At 45.2% G+C, this 21,037-nt stretch overlaps 1 protein-coding gene and 1 long non-coding RNA gene across 3 annotated transcripts in view; one reads left to right on the forward strand and one right to left on the reverse strand.

Annotated features, from left to right (window-relative positions):
- The window catches only part of MBOAT2 (membrane bound O-acyltransferase domain containing 2), a 69,003-nt gene extending 62,893 nt beyond the window's left edge, over positions 1–6,110 (reverse strand). Inside the window, exon 1 of the mRNA XM_015859410.2 lies at positions 5,944–6,110. Within this exon, the coding sequence (XP_015714896.1) occupies positions 5,944–6,015 (72 nt within the window). The 5' untranslated portion in view covers positions 6,016–6,110. The remainder of the gene's footprint in view (positions 1–5,943) is intronic.
- A 797-nt stretch (positions 6,111–6,907) lies between these two features.
- Positions 6,908–20,700, forward strand: LOC107312198. Of its 2 annotated transcripts, XR_001554434.2 has the most exons (5): positions 6,908–7,563; positions 9,657–10,595; positions 19,368–19,511; positions 19,636–19,740; positions 20,090–20,700. It is a non-coding gene; the product is annotated as an uncharacterized LOC107312198 (long non-coding RNA). The 2 variants fall into 2 exon arrangements; XR_004306711.1 differs by lacking the exon at positions 19,636–19,740.
- The last annotated feature ends 337 nt before the right edge of the window (positions 20,701–21,037 follow it).

Raw genomic sequence — 21,037 nt, forward strand, 5'->3', positions numbered from 1 at the left:
GGAGTTAAAAAGAAACAATCTTAAGGCTAGTGAATAACATGTGAGCATTTTCCAGAACGCCTTTAAAGCAGCACTGTGCCCACCAAAGCCCTCCAATGAAGAAGAGCTGTATAGCTGCAGTACAGCTGATTTACAACAGCAGCTCTTCAAAAACAAACAAAGCAGCACAGTAGCAGCTATTCATTCAGCAAAACAAGTTACTCTTGTCATCCTCACTGTGCCTTAATGCTTTTTCTTTATTAACCTGTTCTCTGGGCACTTCAGTATTTCTTCTCAGCATCCCAGGACACGGTGTTATGCAGCACTTCCTGAACTGCACCCTGGATGCAGGAGCAACTCGAGCACCAGTTAGAAAACACTTTCTTACAGCAGCTAAATGAATTGCCTAAGGACGGGAAAAACAACTGCGCAAAACAAAAGCAGTAACTCCAGACTGCTCAGGTAAAGCATGTTCATTTCAGCTGCTCGCTGAAGAAACCCTGGGCTGTAATTATCTTTCAGGTTTCCCATTACTTCACAAAGACCTGGAGAAATCCTCACTATGAAAGCAATTGAGGCTGTATCAAAAGGAAAACTCACCATCGCCTCCATATACATTAAAAAAATTTAAGTAGCTGTATCCTTCATATCTCCACAACAGTGTTCATAAACCTGAAATAAACAGAGACATGCTCCTTTTTTACACCAAGTCTTCCCTGTGCTTTAGAGACAATTCATTTCTCCCAGCACTGCAATCGGCGTCTGCTGCCTTCTTTCCATTTCTGTCAGCTCCCACTCCTTCCTTCCAGGCAGTCTCTGACTCCTGCCAATTTCTTTCCTCCCTCTTCTCCCAGCGATTTCATCCTTCTCTACACATCTCACACAGCGCAGCTCCAACCAGCATCACCCACAGCACAGTGTGCAGGTGTTGCCTCAAACACTGGGTTCCAGGAAAGGTGTAACTGCAAAGAGACTGGAGTTATTTGAGTGTATAGTCCTGAACTTTACTTCAAAAGAAGAAACCAGAACACCCACCACTCTTGCACTTTGCTAGCAAATCCGAAATATCTGAAGCACCCATTTAAAGGGAATGGCACACAGAATGCAGAGCACAGCACTTCTTGCTGCTTCTGCTCACCCACCACAGCCTCCATCCACTGCCAGGGGAAATCACACCACCACCCACCCTCCATTTTTCTGACTGCTAGTGGCAAATATAGGAAGCACGGGGCAAAGGGAGGCACAAAGGGCTTGTCCTACCACTCCCTCACCTCAACGTTTGGATTTCACACGCCCATCAGTATTACTTTTACTCATTTCTATTACTCATACATTTCCTGGGTTACATCAGCGGAAGTCACTAACAGAATAAAGCTTGGACGCTCTTCATGCCTTTTCATTTTTTCATCACAGTGGTCTTTTCCAACCTTAATGAGTCTAAGATCACTGAGTTCAAGTCCAACCCACCCCCACTGTGCCTGACCACATCCCTCAGTGCCACATCTCTGTGGCTCTTGAACACCTCCAGGGATGGTGATTCCTCTCTGGGCAGCCTGTGCCAATGACTGACCACTATTTTGGAGAAGAAATGTTTCCTAATACCCAACTAGAACCTCTCTTGAATATATATACTTTAATAATGCTTAAGACAAATACTAGGCCATCTATATGCTGGACAGTTATACACACGTTTTAATTTCTCCTCTATATTTAAACAAAAAGGTTTTCATTAGATTCAAGCATTTTAGTCCTCAGGATGCTGTGTTAGGTTGCCTGGGCAGAAAACAAGGCAGACCACAGCAGCATTAACACCCAAAACTTCCCAGCATACCAGAGAGCTATCAAATATGTCCAGATGCTTCCTGCAGGCAACTGGGCTGCTATACAAAATGATTACCCGTACCACCTCCATGCCTGGTCATCTACCCACACTCCAGCAGGAGCTCATCTCCAAAGCATCCAAAGCCAAAACACCACTGTTGCATTTTTCCAGCCATATGCATTTAAGAAGTGCACGATTCATGGGAACGTACAAGAGAAAATAATCCTGCCTACCCTTCTTGAAGGCAGCCAGGAGAAATGTGGGGCTCAACATACATCAGCGTTCACTGCTTTGCACAGAGCTGGTTGTATTCAAAGTGTGCTGAAGTAGCTCAGGTACTTGACACCAGGACACGTGTGCTGCAAGCAATGCAGAGCTGCAGCAGCCTTGCTCACAATCACTAGGGTATGAAGCTCATATGGTTCATACAGTTCTTCATAGCTATTCTTTATAAAGACTGACTTCGATTCTGGAACTCTTGAAGAGAAAGCTCTCTGGTCTACATAAATGAGCACATTATTCAAACAAAAACTAAAATTGCTGTTGGTGGAACAAGAAAAAAAACAACAAGAGATGAGTAGAAATAAATAGCAAGGAAATTTGGTGACGTCTGATGAAAAACACTGCAGCTCTGCTGATCTTATCTGGAAGGTGATCTGTGCAGGTAGCTGATCCAGTTCTCCAGCCCGTGCTCCACAATCTCAACATCGATCTCTCAGACAAGTGCCAACAGCTGATGCTCACATACCGGCATCACCCAGCTCCCATCTCTGCTGCCCAGCGACTCCTCTGTAAGCTGCTATCCGTTACTATGGCAAATCAACTGCTGGAATATTTCAACTAAATTTTGCCGATTTTCTGATTCTAATTTTGCTCCCTCTGGTGGAAGCAGGGGAAGAGCTAAGACCACACTGCGAGCTTTGCTTTGCTCCCCTAGGACCACCCTCAGCCGACAACTAACTTAAATCTCTCTAACATAAAGACAGGTGAGCTGGCACACCGAGAGACTTGTTAATAGGCCATCAGCAAGGCAGTGCCCGAGCTAGAAGAGGACTGCAGCCCAGCACGCTGCCTGCCAAGGCTTCCCCTCACAGGAAGAAGCAAGCAGCAGGCACACCAACATGACAGGAGTGTAGATGGGAAGACTAGAAGCCTAGGTGAGAGACGAGGCTGTAACACAACGCTGAGAGCTGCAACCTCGATGCATTATGCAACGAAACTCTTCAGCAGCCAAGCCTTCCTGGTAATTCTTGTTGCACTTCTCTAGCTGCAAGGGGAGGGAATGACATAACTACTCCTATTCCCTCTCTTGTCAAACAAGACAGAGGGAGAATCGTGGGCAATTACATACATTCACTCTTCATTAACTTTAAGGACCCAAGACACAGAGCTGTCAACAGGATGCTTCTCTTGCTGGCTGCTCCAAGAAGTGAGAAGATAGAGGCTTTCACCCCAAAGAGCGCATTTCTTTTTCCTATAACTATATATAAAAAGGTCTGCACGCCTTCCTTCCTTAATCTACAGAGACAGTCTCGGGTTGCTGGTCACACCAACCATCTTCCCCAGTATCTTAAGACTGAAATCAACAGAGGGATTTAATGAAGGCAGAGAAGCAGCCCACCACAAAATGCATTTGGTTTTCAAAGCAGGCATTTCATTTCGTACAAGACATGGGAAGAGCCAAAGGAAGGGTTAAGAAGGGCCAATTCCCACATTAGCCTTGTGCAGTGTAGTCACAGAAGAACAAGCTCTCTCCCATCCCAGTAGCCAACCGGTGGTCCACTACCAAGAGGAAAGGTCACGAAGAGCAAACCATTAAAGAAGCACAGCTCTCCTCATGCAACACAGAGGAGAAAGAGGTTCGGGTTGGATAACAGGAAAAGGTTCCTCACCAGAGGAGGTCAGGCACTGAACAGGCCCCCCAGGGCAGCGTGCATAACCCCAGAGCTCTCAGATACAGTCTGATTGGGTGGCCCTGTGTGGGGCTAGGAGCTGGACACAGCGATCCTCCCCCACTTGGGATCTCCTACGATCCATCCCCACTTGGGATCCCCTATGATACATCCCCACTTGGGATCCCCTACGATCCTCCCCCTTTTGGGATCTCCTGTGATCCATCCCCACTTGGGATCTCCTGCCCAGTGGCTCTGGCAGAGCTGCCACCCTCCATCTTCCATGCTGGTACCAGCTGGCACACTGGGGGCTGCACCAGGTCATCTCCAGAGGCCCCTACCAACCCCTACGATCCTGCAGCACACATTACTTTCAAACAGATCTGTGCCTCTCATTCTACCACAAGCAGTCCATCTGCTTTCTTGCACTTAAACCACACAGAGATCTTTATCCAATTAATTAGGTCAAAACGGGAGATATCAGCTTCACCTGTAAGTGAAATTTCTACTTACATTCAGTTCCAACAGGCAAGTTTCTTTCACCTGTGTGCTTGCACACCCAGCCAGCAGAGCAGCACAGGCACACACTACCTGGACTCCACACCTTCGCCTCCAGTAAGATTGTGTAGTGGGATAATAACAGAGAGTAATTGCTTAATTGCAAACCACAATATTTTAGATATAAATATTGGCATCTACTTGTGGTAAAAACCAAAACAGAGAAGTAGATAAACAAAACCTACTCTTGTTTATCCATTGGTTCTTAACCACTGGCACAGCTTATCATTCTGAGTGCTTGCTTCATGGTAGGAACCACCACGGCAGGACTTTGAGTTAGACAGTAGAAACAATGCACTGATCAGTAGCTCTTCATTCATTCCTCTATCCCAAGCACAGCTCTGTTTCCATACCCTATTCCTTCTCCCTATTCCTTCTATTCTTACACACTTACCACCAAGACAGACTCCCAACCTGACAGCTTAAACAGCCCTAACCCAGAGTGTTACTTTTTGTTGCCCTTCTTGAATCTGTTAAAGGAGAATTCATAGTGCAACATACTTTGTAACTCTTCATACCCCATTCACAGTCAAAGCCCTCCCTACACAGCAGGGCTGATGCTGTGGCCCGCTGATATAGAATAAAACTCATATGTTTTTTAAGTGCTTATTACAAAAGTAATCTCCTAAACCCTAAGTTTAGCCGCCCTCCATTGCGTTAATAATCCCCAAGAACTCACAGAGCTCAAGCAGAGTTACTTGCAAAAACACCTTTACAGGAGCATCTGTTGCAAAACATTCAAAAGAGGGAAGATCTCCAGGCTTTGATAAGTAATAGCTTCATTATCACCAAAACGCCACATCAACAGCTCTTAAATTAAAACCAAAACACTATGTTTAAGACTACAGTTACAAGCAGGTGATTAGGGGACAGCAGTAACACGCCATAAAACAGGCGATCACCTCTTATTCCATCCCGTTTCCCAATAAAGCCACGGCACCAGCACGGAGCCATACAGAGCCATACAGAGCCATACAGAGCCATACAGAGCCATACAGAGCCATAGCCTGCCCGCTTCTAACAGCATTTTGTAAGGTATCTCCATGCACCTTCACCCATGGGTATCTCACCTACCCCCAGACACACGGAATAAAGAAGACAGCATTAGAGCAGGCAGCTCAGAAGCGGATGGATGCACTCACTTCTTCCTCGCGGTTTCATTTCAAATCCCTTCCCTGCTTCTGAGGTGAGCCCCGTGAACACCACGGAGCAGCATCCCGGGATGGGATGGGAGGGCAGTCTGCTGCTCTTGTTCCATTCATTTGCGCACTAACAGGAGCATTTTTCCCCTAAGCACTCATCACACGAAGTTCCCCGGTACCATGAGACCCACACAACTCACTCGGAAGTTACCGATACACCTACAGACACCGAGGAGGACAGAGGAGGCCGACCCGCTCTCGGGGAGCCCTCCGCTCCGTGCCCCGCTCGTTACCCCATTAACTCCGCATCCCCCGCTGAGCGCTCAGTGCAGCACTGCCGTGGCCGTGGCTCATCCCCGCTCCGACACTCGGTTGAGCGGCCCCGGGGGGCGATGGCCGCGATTCGGCCTCAGCTCTCACCCTGCGGGCCGGGGATGGCGGCGGGCCCCGCAGCCGCCCCGCAGCGCCAGCCCCAGGTCCCGCGGTGCCGAGGTAGACGAGGCGGCCCCGCTTTCTGCGAGGCGGGCGGCGCCGCGGCAGCCTCCCTCACCTGGTCGACGGGCAGACGCACGGCGTTGCTGAGGGGCTGCAGCAGCGTGGAGCCCGTCGTGCTGGTGGCCATGGCGGCGAGGCCGACAGAACCGCTCCGTGCCGGGCGCCCGAGGAGGCGGCGGCGGCGGCGGCGGCGGCGGCGGCGGCGGCGGCAACAACGGCGGCACGAACAGCCCCAGCCCCGCACGGCGCCGTGACAACAAGGGGCCGGCGCGGCCCCGCCGCCGACTGACGGCGCCTACAGCCAATGGGAGCGGGGAGCAGCCGCGGAGTGACGGGCAATCGGCCCGGAGCGGGGGGCGGGAGGGGGAAGATGGAGCCCGGGGGGCGGCGCCGTGCGGGGCGATGCGGGATGGGAGGGGAGGGACGGCATCATCGGGCCGCCCGGCGCTGAGGTGGGGCCGGGGCCGCGCTCAGGTAGCGCTCGGGGCCTGGAGCCTCGCCCTGCGGCCGCGAGGGGAAAAGGATGCGGGAGTGAGCGCTCAGAAATAGACGGCAGCACCTGAGAGGAAGCGGCATCTTCCTCCCTTGGGCCGGGGGCAGCTGCGGGGCGGCCAGACGGAGCGCGGCTGTGCGCAGCCAGGGCTGGGGCGGCCCGGTGTCACAGGCCACACGGCGGATGAAGCTGGAAGGGCCGCCGGGTGCGCCGTGCTCAGCCATGGGGTCTTGTGGGGATACCCGAGGAGGAGACCCCCGCAGCTCTGCACTGCCTGTGCTCCGTCACCTGAACCGCGACGAAGCGCTGCCCGCTGCCTCCTTTGTGCTTCCTGTCCTGGCTGCGGGCACCACGGCCAGAGCCCGGCTGTGCTCTGCGTGCTCATACAGGTCACAGCATCACAGAATTGTAGGGGTTGGAAGGGACCTCTAGAGATCATCGAGTCCAACCCCCCTGCCAAAGCAGGCTCCCTACACCATGTCACACAGGTAGGCGTCCAGGCGGGTCTTAAATATCTCCAGAGAAGGAGACTCCACCACCTCCCTGGGCAGCCTGTTCCAGTGCTCCGTCACCCTCACTGTAAAGAAGTTAAAGGTGTCTCTGGACACGGAGGGGATGCACCTCCTGTCCTCCAGGCTCAGCAGCCCCAGCTTCCTCAGGCTTTTCTCATTATGGTGAGGTGCTCCATCCCTATCATAAAGAGTTCACAACAACTGGGCAAAAAAAAACCCATCTCTTCCAATTCTGACTTCTGGGAAGTCCATCTATTGGAGTCCTCCATTGTGTCAGTGCTTTTCTTCTTATGAATTAAGTTTTTTGCATTAATTGTTCTAAACGGTGGAGGAGCCTCCAATGGAATGTACTTCTCTGAATCTGTCACTGCTCAGGAATAATGGATCTCTTGGCAGAAAGCTGCAGGTTATTCCTTGAACTTCATTAAACATTTAACCTATAAGTATTGTATATTTTGCCTATAATCACGCTAAACATACACATTTTGCCTGCGTATCACACTGCTCATGTAGCTTCCCTCAAGCACAAGACTTTCACCGTGATTTTAAGTACGTGAGAAATGAAAATGAAATGTTTTGTCTTCCTAGCTCGAAGAACAGCGAGGTGAGTGATTTGCATACCCATTTCAGTTCACAATTAATTCTAATTGGGAGTAGCAGGAAAATTGAGGTAAGTGTAATTATCTGAAAATATCCAGAGCTTTTCTTACCCAGTTGAAGACCATGCTCTCCCCTTATGTTTTAGCTTGTAGTGTGGTCTTTTGTCTGCAGTTAAAGAGGTTGGTTAATAGCTACAAATAAGTGGTTTTAATTAGTTTTCTTCCGTGTGTGACAAGCGATTACGAGTGTGGTAGCATCTGCAGCTTCAGAAGCAGCCGCACGGTGTTTTTGTATAAGTAAAGCAAGGAGCTGCTTTCAGAAAGAAATAAGCAGACGTATCCCAACACACGAATATTTGGAAGCCTTAATCTAAACATTCTCAACTGAAACTGCAGAAGGACCGCTATAGAAACTGCTCATAGCTACTTCTGAAGCACAGTCTGGTCACAAGGAATGGTTCCAAATAAATCCAGAGAGGTGGTGTTACTGGGAATTGCATGAAATACATGCGGCGAGGAATCGACCTGCTGAATGGTGCTCTTGGATTCAATTAGCTGAAAATAAGCTCATACTGTCATGGCATACAAAATCAACTGGTTTTAAAACAGACCTCGTTTTTCCACTGATTTAAATTCTTTTTCTAATCCATATGCTGAGAAAATACAAAAATGCATTTCCTCGCATGGCTTCAGCATCTTCAGAGTTCAAACCTGAAAGACATATTTATTTATGCAGTAAACTCCATTATCATTACAAATAGTTGTCAGCTAAGGCGTTAAGTTGCATGATTGCATCTGTCCAAAGTTTCCATTGGAAAGAAACACAGTGTTTGGAGAAGATGTTCTCATGCTGTTATTTAGGAAGGTGTGCATTAGACAATGACAAAGAAACGTGCTATTGGCAGGGACACCTCCCTCTAGACCAGGTTGCTCACAGTTCCAGCCTGGCCTTGAATGCTTCCAGGGAGGGGACATCCACAGCCTCTCTGAGCAACCTGTCCCACTGTCTCACCACCCTCACAGTAAAGAATTTCTTCCTGATATCTCATTTAAATTTACCCTCTTCCACCTTTAAAGCCATTTCCTCTTGTCCTGTCACTACCTGCCCTTCTAAAAAGTTCCTCATCTTTCCTGTAGCACACCCCCCCTTCCTACTTCATGAGGAAATTCCACCAACAGCTGTCAGTCAGATTTCAGGAGGGGATGTATTGGTTTAAATAATCCCCAGAGAGTGGTTCAGCTTATCATGAGCTACCGGTGTCCTGTGATTAAGTTTCCATGGTTCCATAAGCGCTCACGGTTTTGTATAAAGATGAGCTCAAAAGCATCTCAGCCCCAGAGAGGTCACTTAGTCTGTCCAAATGCTGTAGCCTCCGTGTAACAGACGTTTCCTGTACATACTGCTTAGCAGAATGACTGTGTAAGATATTGGGTTGTTTACAATACCAGTCTAACCATGTGACGCTAAACAATGAAGAACCAAAGGAGAAGATCTGTGGAGAGGATAGGAAGAAGCAGTGGGACAATGTTATCAGATGCACCTCATGGGGTGCAGTTTTCATTCCTCTCTCTGCTCAGTAAGATAGCGCTGAGAACACATTCACAATCAGAAGACAGGAACAATCCTTAGAACTCCTTTTAGCACAACAGACAAAGAAGAAAACAAGTTTCCGTATTAGCTCTAGTGGGATTATCCCTTTTCCAGAGTAAAGTCTTATTTTAGCTTTACCTCTCTGGCTCCTCTTAGGCTAAAATACCTGAATCTTCATTCTAAAGAGAAAAACATGTCTGCAGAAGCCAACGCCAATCAAACCAAGTCTAAATCTCTGCTATTGGATTTGGCCATTTGTGGTCAGGTCTCACCATTCCTCCAAAGCAGCCTCCTGACGTCCCTTCAAGTATTTCAAACATTCCAACACAATAAGTTTCACATGTATCGACTGTTTGCTAATCTAATGTAATCTCTAATTAGCCATTTCTTCTATATTGGTAATGTGGTGCCCCGTGTGATTCCCGTTAATGTCAGTAGGAACTCTTTAATGATGGTACTGCTCATCACTAGGTCCTGTAACATTGGTTTTTCTCTTTAGTTATTAGCAAAAAAAAAAAAGTAAATATTTTTCTACATTGATTTTCTATTTCTTCTTGTGTTTCATTCCTACAGAGCAAAGAAGCCTCTCCACTTTTAAGGCAGCAACTATCAAAAACAAACAAGCATTTGGGCCAACTTTCTTTCATCTAAGCACTTAAGTTTCGTAAGTTCTGTGATGGGGAAATGCTTTAGTGCCACCTGGGAACTTAAACTCCAGCTCAGCCCATGCTGCTTTTCAGTTACAATGCTGTCTGTTAGCAAAGTCAAGCAGGGCTTGTGCAGAGGGATATGGGAAAGCTCACTAGACTTTTCAGCTGTAAGTAGCAGCTCTCAGGTACAGATCTTAGAAATGGTAATTTCCTGACTAAAGGAACTCATGCCTGCATGACAAGGACAAAACAACTGACTTGAGCAGCAAGACATTGCTCTAATAAATGAGCCTCCTTTTCAAAGCAAATCCTATTCATGAAATAATTTATGGGAAAACAATACAAACTGACAGTGCAGTGTTTTAGGTGGAAATAACTTCAGTGCAAGTGGGGTATTGTTGTCACCGATGATTGAAAAGTTTAGGCATTAGTGGCTCTTTTGCAGAACTGCAATAAAAACAATGAACCTCAAAGCTAAATTATGAGTTCAGAAATTGTTGTTTTGAGCTTAATTAGGTATGTATAATACTGTGACATGTGTCGATGGGATGGAAATCTACTTGTCAATCTATCAAACAGTCCTCAGGAACTGACAAGGTGACCTATTTTACCACCATAACTACTTTGAAAAAATCATACTGAATTCTTATGAATAAATGTACCACTGATAAATCATTTAGTTTCCTGTTAAACTGCAACAGCACCATGGAAATAACTGCTTTTAACAAGATCCTCAGGTTTCCGGGCTGTCTCCCAGCTGAAAGGAGAAACCTGACTTTTCCTGATATCTGATGTTACAGGTTCTCAAACTGATCCTTGCCACACAGAGTTCAGTTCCCAGGATCCCTCCCACTTGCCCTCGGTGAGTGCAATAAGATAGGACTAAGACTCTTCTTTGTTTGGATAGTTTCTGAAAGAATAGCACACCTTATTCTTGCCAGAGTTGCTTAAGATTTACTTTTAATTCCAAGATAAGGTTGGAGAGTAAGGCAAGTTTATTCTAAGAGAAAAGGTTGAAGTGTAGGAGGGGATGCGAAGTACGTAACAAAAATGCTGTTTAAAATGATGCTTACCAACTAAGTTTTCCTTTCAGTTGCTTCATGTCACAGCTAAGACAGAGAAAGAGAGAACTGTGGAACTTACTTCTTTTTGCAGACTGTACAGTAGAGAGAACCAGTGGTATGCGCAGAAATAGGGCTTTCAGCTGGTGAATGGAAAGGAGGAAGGGGGGATGCCACCTCTTGGAACAGCCCAGTGCAATTAAACTTGTCGCTGAGTCAGAGCTCAAATGTTTCTGCATTTGTTCCAGGACCCACCTGCTCTTCTCTTCCTTTGTCTGGCTTCAGTCATCAAGAAATTGCTGCCATATGTCCTATGAGGAAGCCTTCATTTTTCAGAGCAGCAGGACAAGGGAATTTTGCTCAGGTTAGAGACCTGAGAAGAACTGATCCTGGAGCCTCACACCAGCCAGGCACTGAGCATAGAAGTACTTCACTGAGACTTAACTTTGCTAGTTATGTCTTGATGTCCCATGTGACAAGAGGCCCTCTGCAGGCATCTGAGCCTTGTCCAACACATATTCGTTATAATAAAATAGTCCCCTCCTCAACATACACAAAACCTTAGTGAGTAACAGTCGGGCACAGTAGCAAGTAGAGTTTCTGAGAGCTACTTCAAGTCATGAACAATCTCAGATATATGTTCTCTCTCCATGATTCCCACAACTGATATTTGTAGTGACAGGAAATTTAACCTGTCTCTAGAATATATCATCCTTGTGGGGCATATTTGAAACAGGGTCATGAAAATGCAAGTAGCCCAAATGAAGTGTTCCATCTCTTCTTTTAAGCTGGTAGCAGCTACCTGTGCTTGAACAATGAGATACACGTCTGCATAGAACAAAACCAGTTTGTAACACCAGCTTGCTCTGCTCTTACAGAGATCAAAATATCATAACATCATTTCATGACATTTTGCCTACATAGCTTTAATGTGGTGAGCAAATCTGCCTGACACATCACTTCTTGATTTGCTTCATCCTGTTCTTAATTTTGACATTTTTATTTAGCTTTATGATTGCGTTTGCTTTCAGTAAGGAGTAGCAAGCACTAAAGATTTCATAGCAGCACTGGCTCTGTCTCCTCCTCTTGTTTAAATATGAAGCACAATTACAACATTGAGAAAACAATGAAGAGCTTAACTGTTCTCAGTTTCCATCTGAAGGTACCACGTTATCATGAAATTCCATGGGAAAAATGTAGAACAGCCAAAAAAACTAAAAACACACCATTATTCTGTGAAACTAATCACTAGAACATGGCAGCCATGATGAAGGTGCATAAGCATCAGCAACAGCAGACATAATTTACAATTACAAGAGATATAAACCTTTAAGCTCTGGGCTTTTAGTCCTTAAACTAAGTCACCATTAGCTGTTCTGTGGAAGAAACGTGTATGCATGCTATGTAGTTTGCTTTTCAGAGTTGTGAGAGCACTGATCTGATCCCCAGGCACAGTGAAGGTGCTTCATCTCTTCCTAAATATACCCAGTCCTATTTCAGAACTACTGTGACACAGTGGAGAAATACTGACTTTGAGATCCTGCAGTTCATAACATGACAGGGTTCTCCTGAAGCTGAACGGAGCACTGTTCCTGCAATGCTCCAGTCGGGCGAGTGCTATGAATCGCATGATTGATGGTTCTGGGGGCTGCACTCCCTGCTGCTTTAAACAGGAAGCTCTTCTAGGATCATTTCAGCTCAGCAAATGAGGCCATTTCCTTAACAATACAATAACAGGAATTTGATCAGAAACTTCAAAATTCGGTTCTAGCAGGTTGCTTTCATTCTTGCATTATCCCCACTTACTAGTTATAGAAGTTGTGCTTGTTTAAAAAAATTGGCTTTTCATATGGATAAATGTGGATTTTTTATGATATCATCCTATTTTTGTTTGTTTGTTTGCCTGGATCAGATTTACATTGCCAATATAACATATCATTCTGCAGGAAATACTTCTAGGAGCTTTTCTTATCACTATGTGATTCACCAGGAGAACAGGAGTTTTAGACACACATTGTTCAGCATGTGGCTCAAGAGGCAAATCTCAGCCCTACCTGTTCTCATTTGCCAATCTCTATCCAGATACAAGAAGTATTACAGCAAAATATAATGGAATGCTTTATCAGAAGGGCAAGAAGGATGCGATGAACTACATCCTGCTGGCTTCAACTTGGTCCCTGGGAAAGTGACAGAGCAAATCTTCCAGGAAATGTTTTTCAAACATATGGACAAGACGGTTGGGAGTTTTCAGTATGGATTTAACCAGAGGAAATTGTGCCTGACCAATGTGGCTTTGCAGTTAAGGGGAGAGTGATGGATGTTGTTTATCCCTACTCTAGCAAGGCTTTTGACATCAATTCCCATAACACCTGCATGGACAAACTATGACAGACTAGATAAACGGACTGCGAGGTGGAACGAAAACTGGATGAGCTGCTTTGACCAGCAGCACCAAGTCCAGATATGGGCCTGGCATTAGTGCAGTACCACAGAGGTTGGTACAGGGGCCAGTGCTGTTTGACTTTATCATTAAGGACCCAGGCAATGGGACAGAGCACACCCTGAGCATGCCTGAAGATGGTACGAAGCTGGGAGGAGTGGTTGACAGACCAGGCGGGTGTGCTGCCATTCAGAGGAACCTCGGCAGGCAGAAATGGGCAGACAGGAAACTCGTGAAGTTCAACCAAGGGAAACAGTGAGTCCTCCACCTGGGCAGGAACAGCCAGGTACACAGTACACACTGAAGGCTGGAAAACAGCTTTGCAGGAAAGGACCTGGGAATAAAAAGTTGACCATGAACCAGCAATGTGCACTTACAGCGAGGAAGACCAACAACACCCTGGGCATTGCCAACAGGTTGAGGGTAGGAAATCATCTCATCTAGTGGGTGCTGCATCCAGTTCTGGGTTCCCCAGCACTAGAGAGGTGTGTGCATAGTGGAGCAAGTTCTGTGAGAGAAAGGTGACACAGAGTGGAGCATGTGTCATACAAGGAGAGGCAGCTGGAATTGTTTAGCTGGGAGGAGGGAAAGCTCAGAGAGATCTTATCTCTGTGTGTAAATAGCAAAAGGAAGGTAGTAAAAGAACCAGCAGAACCAGCATCTTTTCAGTGCTGTCCAGTCAGAGGACAAGAGGCAATAGGACAAAGTGAAAGACAGGAAATTCCACTTACATATAAGGAATACCCTTTTTACAGTGAAGGTAGCCAAACACTGAAGCACGTTTCCCAAAGGCACTGAGGAGTCTTTTGCCTTGGGGATCCCCATATTCCAGCTGGGCAAGGCACTGAGCAACCTTCTGTGCTTGTTCCAGGTTCGAGCAGGGTGCAGGTGGAGCTAGACAATCTGATGGTGTCCCTTCTAGCCTCAGCTATTACTGTTCCATGTTTCTATCAAATTAGGGCATCCTGAAAGTTTTCAGATAAAGTTTGTCCTTCACAAGTGGAGCCCATCAGCCCAAGGAGCCAGGCACAGCCTCAGGTTACATGTTAATAGTCATGAATACAGGATTGGTACATAGCAGAAATGAAGTACATACAGACAAAGGTAGAAGAGCAGACTTTAACACTTCTCTTTGGCAGCCTGTTCCAAAACTCTAGTAGATGACCTCCAAATTGGAATTTCCAAGTGAAAAGAGACCTTCGACAGAAAAAAGTTCATAAAATCCTGTTAAATTGTTGTTGAAGTCTCTTCATTCAAGGAACCTGCTGGGAAATGGTATGATTCAGCCATGCACAGAGTCCTATTGTTAATATATCTGAAGAACCTGATTAACCTGCCAACTCCTAGAAATAGCTAATTGTGGCTTTTATGTATATGTGCAATGATGTAATTAGATAAAGGGGAAATACATGGAGATGCTTCTCTCCACTCTTTTAATGAATCTTTTTTCAGAAGTTAACTTATACTTCCAGACCCTTGGAATTGTCTGGCCTGGTGCCACAACCTGGGTAGTGCTATGGAGAGAGCTCAGGTCAGCTACTCCTTTCCTTGCCATGAAAAAAGAGCAGTTCTTTTTCTAGCTGTGCTTAAACCTACTCTGGATTAAATTATCTTCCCCCCCTTTTTTTACCCTTCATTTCCCCTCTCACCTCCCTGTGGGTCATGTCACAGCACATACCTATAGGCACATTGCACTTAAGCTTTAGGTCCTCTCTTGGTTAAGAGATCCTGAAGCCTTTCTTCCTCCGTGTGTTCCTTAGCAGTTCAGACATTTCACTTTGATCTTCAAGGTAACCTGTGCAGGCCTTAACAGAGATACAACAACTTCCCTACTTTATCCCGATAGACTCCAGTTGTCTCTTTTTGGCCAATGTGAACTGATCTATCCAGAAAAAAATGCAAACACTTTCTCTTTCCTCTTCAGTTAACAGATGGGTTCTTGCATGGTTGAGAAAGAAGGAGAATACCTGTATTTCTCAGCCATGTGCTTCCGAGATGACCCTTCTTCAAACTGTATTATGGAAGAGGACTAACAGGGTCTCTAGCATGAAGGTTCTACATAAGGAATAAAAAGACATTCTTGTTCTATCCTTTTACCCTGAAAGGAGAGAGATGTCACAGAAGTCAGTTAAATTATTGAGCCTTGGCAAAGGTATGCAAGTTGAGTAGGAGTAAAACTGCATCACGTAAGTTAAAAAATATTCACTACTTCAGTCCTTGCAATCCATAACTATTTATCTCATGTACATGAAGCCTCCCGTAGGTTATTAAAAAACATGTCAAAATCTCATCTATTAAATTTTGCATCACTGTACAGTAGAAATGTATGTGTGTGTTTTGTACCTGACATGAAAAAGCCTGTTGACAGGTATGCTTGTTTTGAAGGGATTATATGATGTATGCTCTCTAATTGCATAATTCTCATATTTGCTTATGTACACACTTTGGTTTGTCTGACAAGTTGAGAAGGGCTCTTTCTGTTTTTTTATCCCGTGCTGCCTTCTGGAACGTATCCCATGTCATAATACCCACATGGATGCTGTGCTGCTTGGAACTTGAAGCTCTGCAGTCCCATGAGGAGCACTGTATGTTTCCTCCAGGATCCAGTAGAACAGCCTATTTCCCTTTGGGAAAGGGTACTTTGCTTTCTTGATTAAGCCAAAGCTACAGACTATTTAAATCCTTCCAAAATCTGCCCTTTGCTAATCTAGCACAATACTCAGCCTTTCATACATCCTGCTGTGTGGAAAAACAAAAGCATGGGTTTTCTTTATGCCTGCAAGCCATGTATTCTTACTGGGGAACAACGCACAGACACACTGTACAAAGACACTACAGTGCTAAGCAGGAGATAAAGCAGAAAGAGAGGATTCAGTATGGATATGGAGCATTTCATACAAAGCTAGCTGGTGGTTTTTTCAGAGTAGGATAACTATCATTGCCTATGTCGTTCATATTTTCTCTGCTATCTGCTAGTCACAAAGCTATCACACAAGCAATGCCGATCTCAACCAAAAGAGGCTAGTGAAATTAACGTGTTTGATTCCCTGCTCCTTAGAGCAACTTGAAGTGACTGCCTACAACTATCTACAGTGTCAGGTTGCAAAACACCTTGCAACACACTGCTCTCATTTTTGCAGCCCTCACGGTCTGTATCTGCTTAAGCTTCCACTGTCTTGTGCTGTTCTTCTGCCTGGAGTGTTCTGTCACAGATTAGTTTTTGGGCTTCATTGAGCTTCAGTTTTCCTTTTTCATGTTTTCCGGGGAACAGGAAACAGCTGACCAAATAGTTGCAGGAGTTTTGGATGCCTGCCTCCAAACCTGAATGAGTGTTTATGGACCTTCACCTCAGAGCCAATAGTCAAAGTGTTTCCTATATGCTTATGATAACTTTCTTTTATTTTTTTCCCATCAATTTGGATACAGAATAGCATTTTCTTCTGGCCTGACAGTACAGTGACCTGGCTCTCACACTCCTCAGTAGATGGTTTAGATATTAGTCCCTCTGCTTTTGTAGTGTCTGCCATGGGAAGAAGCAGCCCATTCAGTGTTCCTTCTCAGATAGCAAGACACAGATTTTCAATGTGAGAATTAATTACTTCCATGTTACAGGATGAATTTGCAGATTCTGTTTTGTGTCATTTTGCTTATGATCTCAGCAGTCCTTAGAGCTTCCCAGCTAAAAGTGTCAAAGCAGCAGCAGCCCATATTGTGAAAATGTTATTTTTATGTCTCACTTGGTTGAAGTCTCCTCTGTAGGCTTACTGACCTCCCTGGGAAAGTGATTTGCCTCTCAGCACTAATGTGGTTAAGAAGATAATTACGGCCTCTGCCAGGTCACGGTTTCACTTTCTCACTACTTGTGCAACCACTGTTAGTCTGTAGCCATCGAGATGGATCTGGGGGAGCACTGATGCTGCTGCCCACACTACATTCTTCACACAGTGGACAAACTCTGCATGACAAGATATTGTTATCATAAGTGAACCCACCAAGAGAATGAAGCTTAAGGAGATGGTTGTAGTAAAATTTCTGCGGCACTGGTGCTGGTTACATGATTTTGGGTCTGATTCTTCATACAGGGCTGGAGAAACTGCTCTGTGCTCTTGAGAACAAGCACATCCATTAAAGAAGTCTCGCTGTGAAGAAACTGGTCCACAGGTATCCAAGGCAGTTAATGAAAAAGAAGCCTGGCTACATATAGCTTATGTTGCAGGTCTTCACCCTCCACCTGGCTGGAGGCAGCAGTCAGAGAAGTAATGCAACTCAAGCCACCAACTGCTCCTGACAATTACTCTCCATGTGAGCTGACCACACTCAGTTACAAGTTCTGTGACCATGATAAAAGCAGCCTCATCTTGTTTAATACGCATACACGTGCATGTATGAAAACATTTTAACCTTTGTGTGGCAATTGTTGAGACACGTTCTATTAAATAATTAAAATTAAAAGAAAAAAATCCCTATGGCAATTGTAGGAGATGTAATTGCTCAGTTTATGTATATAAAACCACGTCAGTTTGGCCGCCACCCAGGCAAGCAGCAGGCAGGCACTCATTACTTGGTTTCTCCCATAGATCAAAACCAGTCAGCCTGTAAGTAAGACAAGATCCTTCCTCACTGCAGGGCTCCCCGAAGCTGTCTATCCGGAAACCCCTTCCAACTGCACAGAAATTTCCCTTAGACAATAATGAAGGCATCAATCAGCACTTGCTGCCTTGGGGAGGGGATCTCATTCAGGACAGAGAGGGATCTCTCTCGATCCATCAGGTCCTTGGATGGTTCTCCTAACCCTGGGGAATGCTCAATAAGCCAGCTGAAGTCTCAGGGCCTCGTGTCCCTATCAGGACGTGGCTTGGCCTCCCCACCAGCTGTATGAGGGAACACAGGTGGTTTGGGCCACACAGAGCCATGAAATACCACCATGCAATGTAGTAGGGTGGGAATCTCATCCTAAAGGCATAGAAGTAGGGGATGGCAAGTGAAGGATGGACATGCTTAAATCCCGGTAGCTTCTGGTTTTGCTGCAGCCATGGTGTGAATTAGCAGGATCAGCACAGGAGCAGCTGAAGCAGGTGTACAAGTGCAACCTGATCCAGGCTTGCAGACTCAGGCTGCCCACATGCCAGAGATCAAATATAGGGATGTAGAAGGCTGACTGGTTCTCAGATAGCGGGCAGAAGCGTGGGCAGGAGCTCACGTCCAGGCCCAGCCGAGGGGGCAGCTATCCCTATCAGCAGCACGAAGCCACAGGAGAGCCTGGGAGTGCAACTCCAGCAGCCAAATTTGTAACGTCAAACCCTTTCATGTGGCCTCACCGTTACCAGGCCTGCCCCAGCTTTTCTTGTCATAGCCACAGAGCTGCTTTACTTGTTTCTTTTCGTTGACCAGGTGTCTATTTCTCTGTTGTTTTGCTTTTGTTTGTCTTTGTGTGGTACCACAACTGTTTTATGCAGATAGCAGTAACAAGCTTTTGTTCCAGATGGGGTAAGAGGTTTGCAACACTTGCAAGGTGATGTTGTGAGCAGCAGGGCTGCAAGGATGGCACTGACACCAGGCAGAGGTGTGGGGTACAGTGCAGAGGAGCACAGGCACAGGAAGACAAGAGATGGGCACAGGCTGGCACTGGAAGTCCCACAGCTATAAACAGCTTCATCGTGCATGCCTGGGCTGGACAAGAATGGCTTTAGGTATAACAAAGAGAACAAAGAAATAGAAAATGGCACCATGTATCATAAATTCAGGCGTCGCCTGGATTTGCAAACCAACCAACAAAGACAAAGGTGTACGAGGATGCTAGCAACAAACATGTCAGCTTGAACCCAGCGCCCTTAGGACCCAGATGAGCAGTGGAAGGGAGAATGTGATGCCAGAAATAGGGGTAGAAACTAAGAAGTGTGTGTGTTACAATTTTAATTGCATTATTACTCCCTTTAAGTATCATACTTGTGTCATTATTTGCTTTTCTGTAATACATAGACTAATCTAGATCTAAACTGCGAGGAGATTAATTATACTTAATATAAACCCATGCATTTGCTTATTGACAAATATATACAATATGCTGCTTTTCTGCCATGAGTGAAGTTTTGAACATAACAAAACTCAACACAGTCTTTCTTTATTTGAGTAGTTTTTGGAAGCCCCAAGAAGAGAGGCATTACACTGAGCGGAGGCATTGCAGAGTCAGCTGGGTGCCTTGTCAAGGTACTGGAGAGAAAGCAGCTCAGCAAATGCATGGCAGAAGAACCTGCATCATCCTGATTCATCCAACTGAGTACGTGACCGCATATTTCCCAGATCTTAAACCTGGGATTTCTTAATTAATATGATCTATTTATGTACTTGTGACTCTACCTTAAAATAATTGTCCTTAGTATTATGTTCTTTCTTCTTGTCAGTCTTCTGAAGTAACATCTGGATTGAATACAAGATTACTCAAGAGTTCAGATTGAAATGCTACTTAGAGCTTAAAGACAAATAATAGAGACTACTACTAATTGCAGGTATACATCTTTACTTACCCAGTAAGTGCATAACACTTCACAAATATTGACAAAGTCAGTCTTTCAGTGCCAAGAAAACTAAAGCAAGCATAGATCTTGGCACTCAACGCGAAACAAGTCTGTTACTACATGTAATATAAGCATGTAATAGTTTATGCTGACTCTTAAGCCTGTTGACTCACTGTGTAACCAAAACCTGAGTGAAGGAGCTGGGGAGTGGCTGTTTGGGATAAGCAGCAAAGACCGAGCAGCCTGGAAGGTTGGTTGCTAGGGTGGGTCACTGCAATCACAAGGCAAAAGCTTCAAGTGATGTTTATTTCCTCATTTTATTTCTTTCCTATTGTTGTAGAGTTCCAGAAAGCAATGAGTTACACTGAGTGTGACACTGAGCAGGTTGGGCTCGATGTCTGTGTGCGCTGGAGTTGCATCTGCTTTGAGATGGGGAACTGGAAGGAGAGGAATACTAGAGAACCTGAGCAGAGCCAGGCCTCCTCTGACAACCACCTTAGGTATTTCCTTTAACTATTTAATCAAGTTGATAAATAAACACTGTTACATTGTTTGCCCCTGTCCTTCCCACTGGAAAACTGTTTTTGAGCCTCATTAGTTTGTTCCTTTAACTCAGAACTTAATTCACATGTTTTTTAAATATCTTCCGTTATCAACATCTTTCAATACAACTATAGTAGATGATTTTATTCTAGTATTTACTGAGCAGGAATGTATGGTAAAACGTGTGGTAGGAGGATCTTGCCTTGCAGCTAGGTGGCTCCTTCCTGTGCTGTTGTTGTAGTTATGACAAATTGCCTTGAGCAGAAAGCACTACAAGTAATTAATCTAGTAGGAATGGCTTTTAGCTGTAGTCACTGAACTTTGGTGTACAGAAATAAGAAATTTGCCAAAAAGAACTGCACAAAATAATGAAAATAGTTCACCGGTTTGGGTGAAATAAACTATTGTGTGAATCAGAATCAGAATCGCTCAGGTTGGAAAAGACCTTAAAGATCATCAAGACCAACCACATCCCAACCATACTACCCTAACTAACAACCCTCTGCTAAATCACGTCCCTGAGCATCACATCCAAACGGTTTTAAAACACATCCAGGGATGGCGACTCAACCACCTCCCTGGGGAGCCTATTCCAGTGCTTAACTACCCTTTCTGTAGAGAAGCTTTTCCTGATATACAACCTAAACTTACCCTGGCACAACTTGAGGCCATTTGTAATAGCCTCATATATATATAAAATAGCCTTTATAATATAATAACCATATAATAGAAGACTATTATATCT

Source organism: Coturnix japonica, chromosome 3 (genome assembly GCF_001577835.2).
Source record: "Coturnix japonica isolate 7356 chromosome 3, Coturnix japonica 2.1, whole genome shotgun sequence".
In the NCBI taxonomy this organism is placed as follows: domain Eukaryota; kingdom Metazoa; phylum Chordata; class Aves; order Galliformes; family Phasianidae; genus Coturnix; species Coturnix japonica.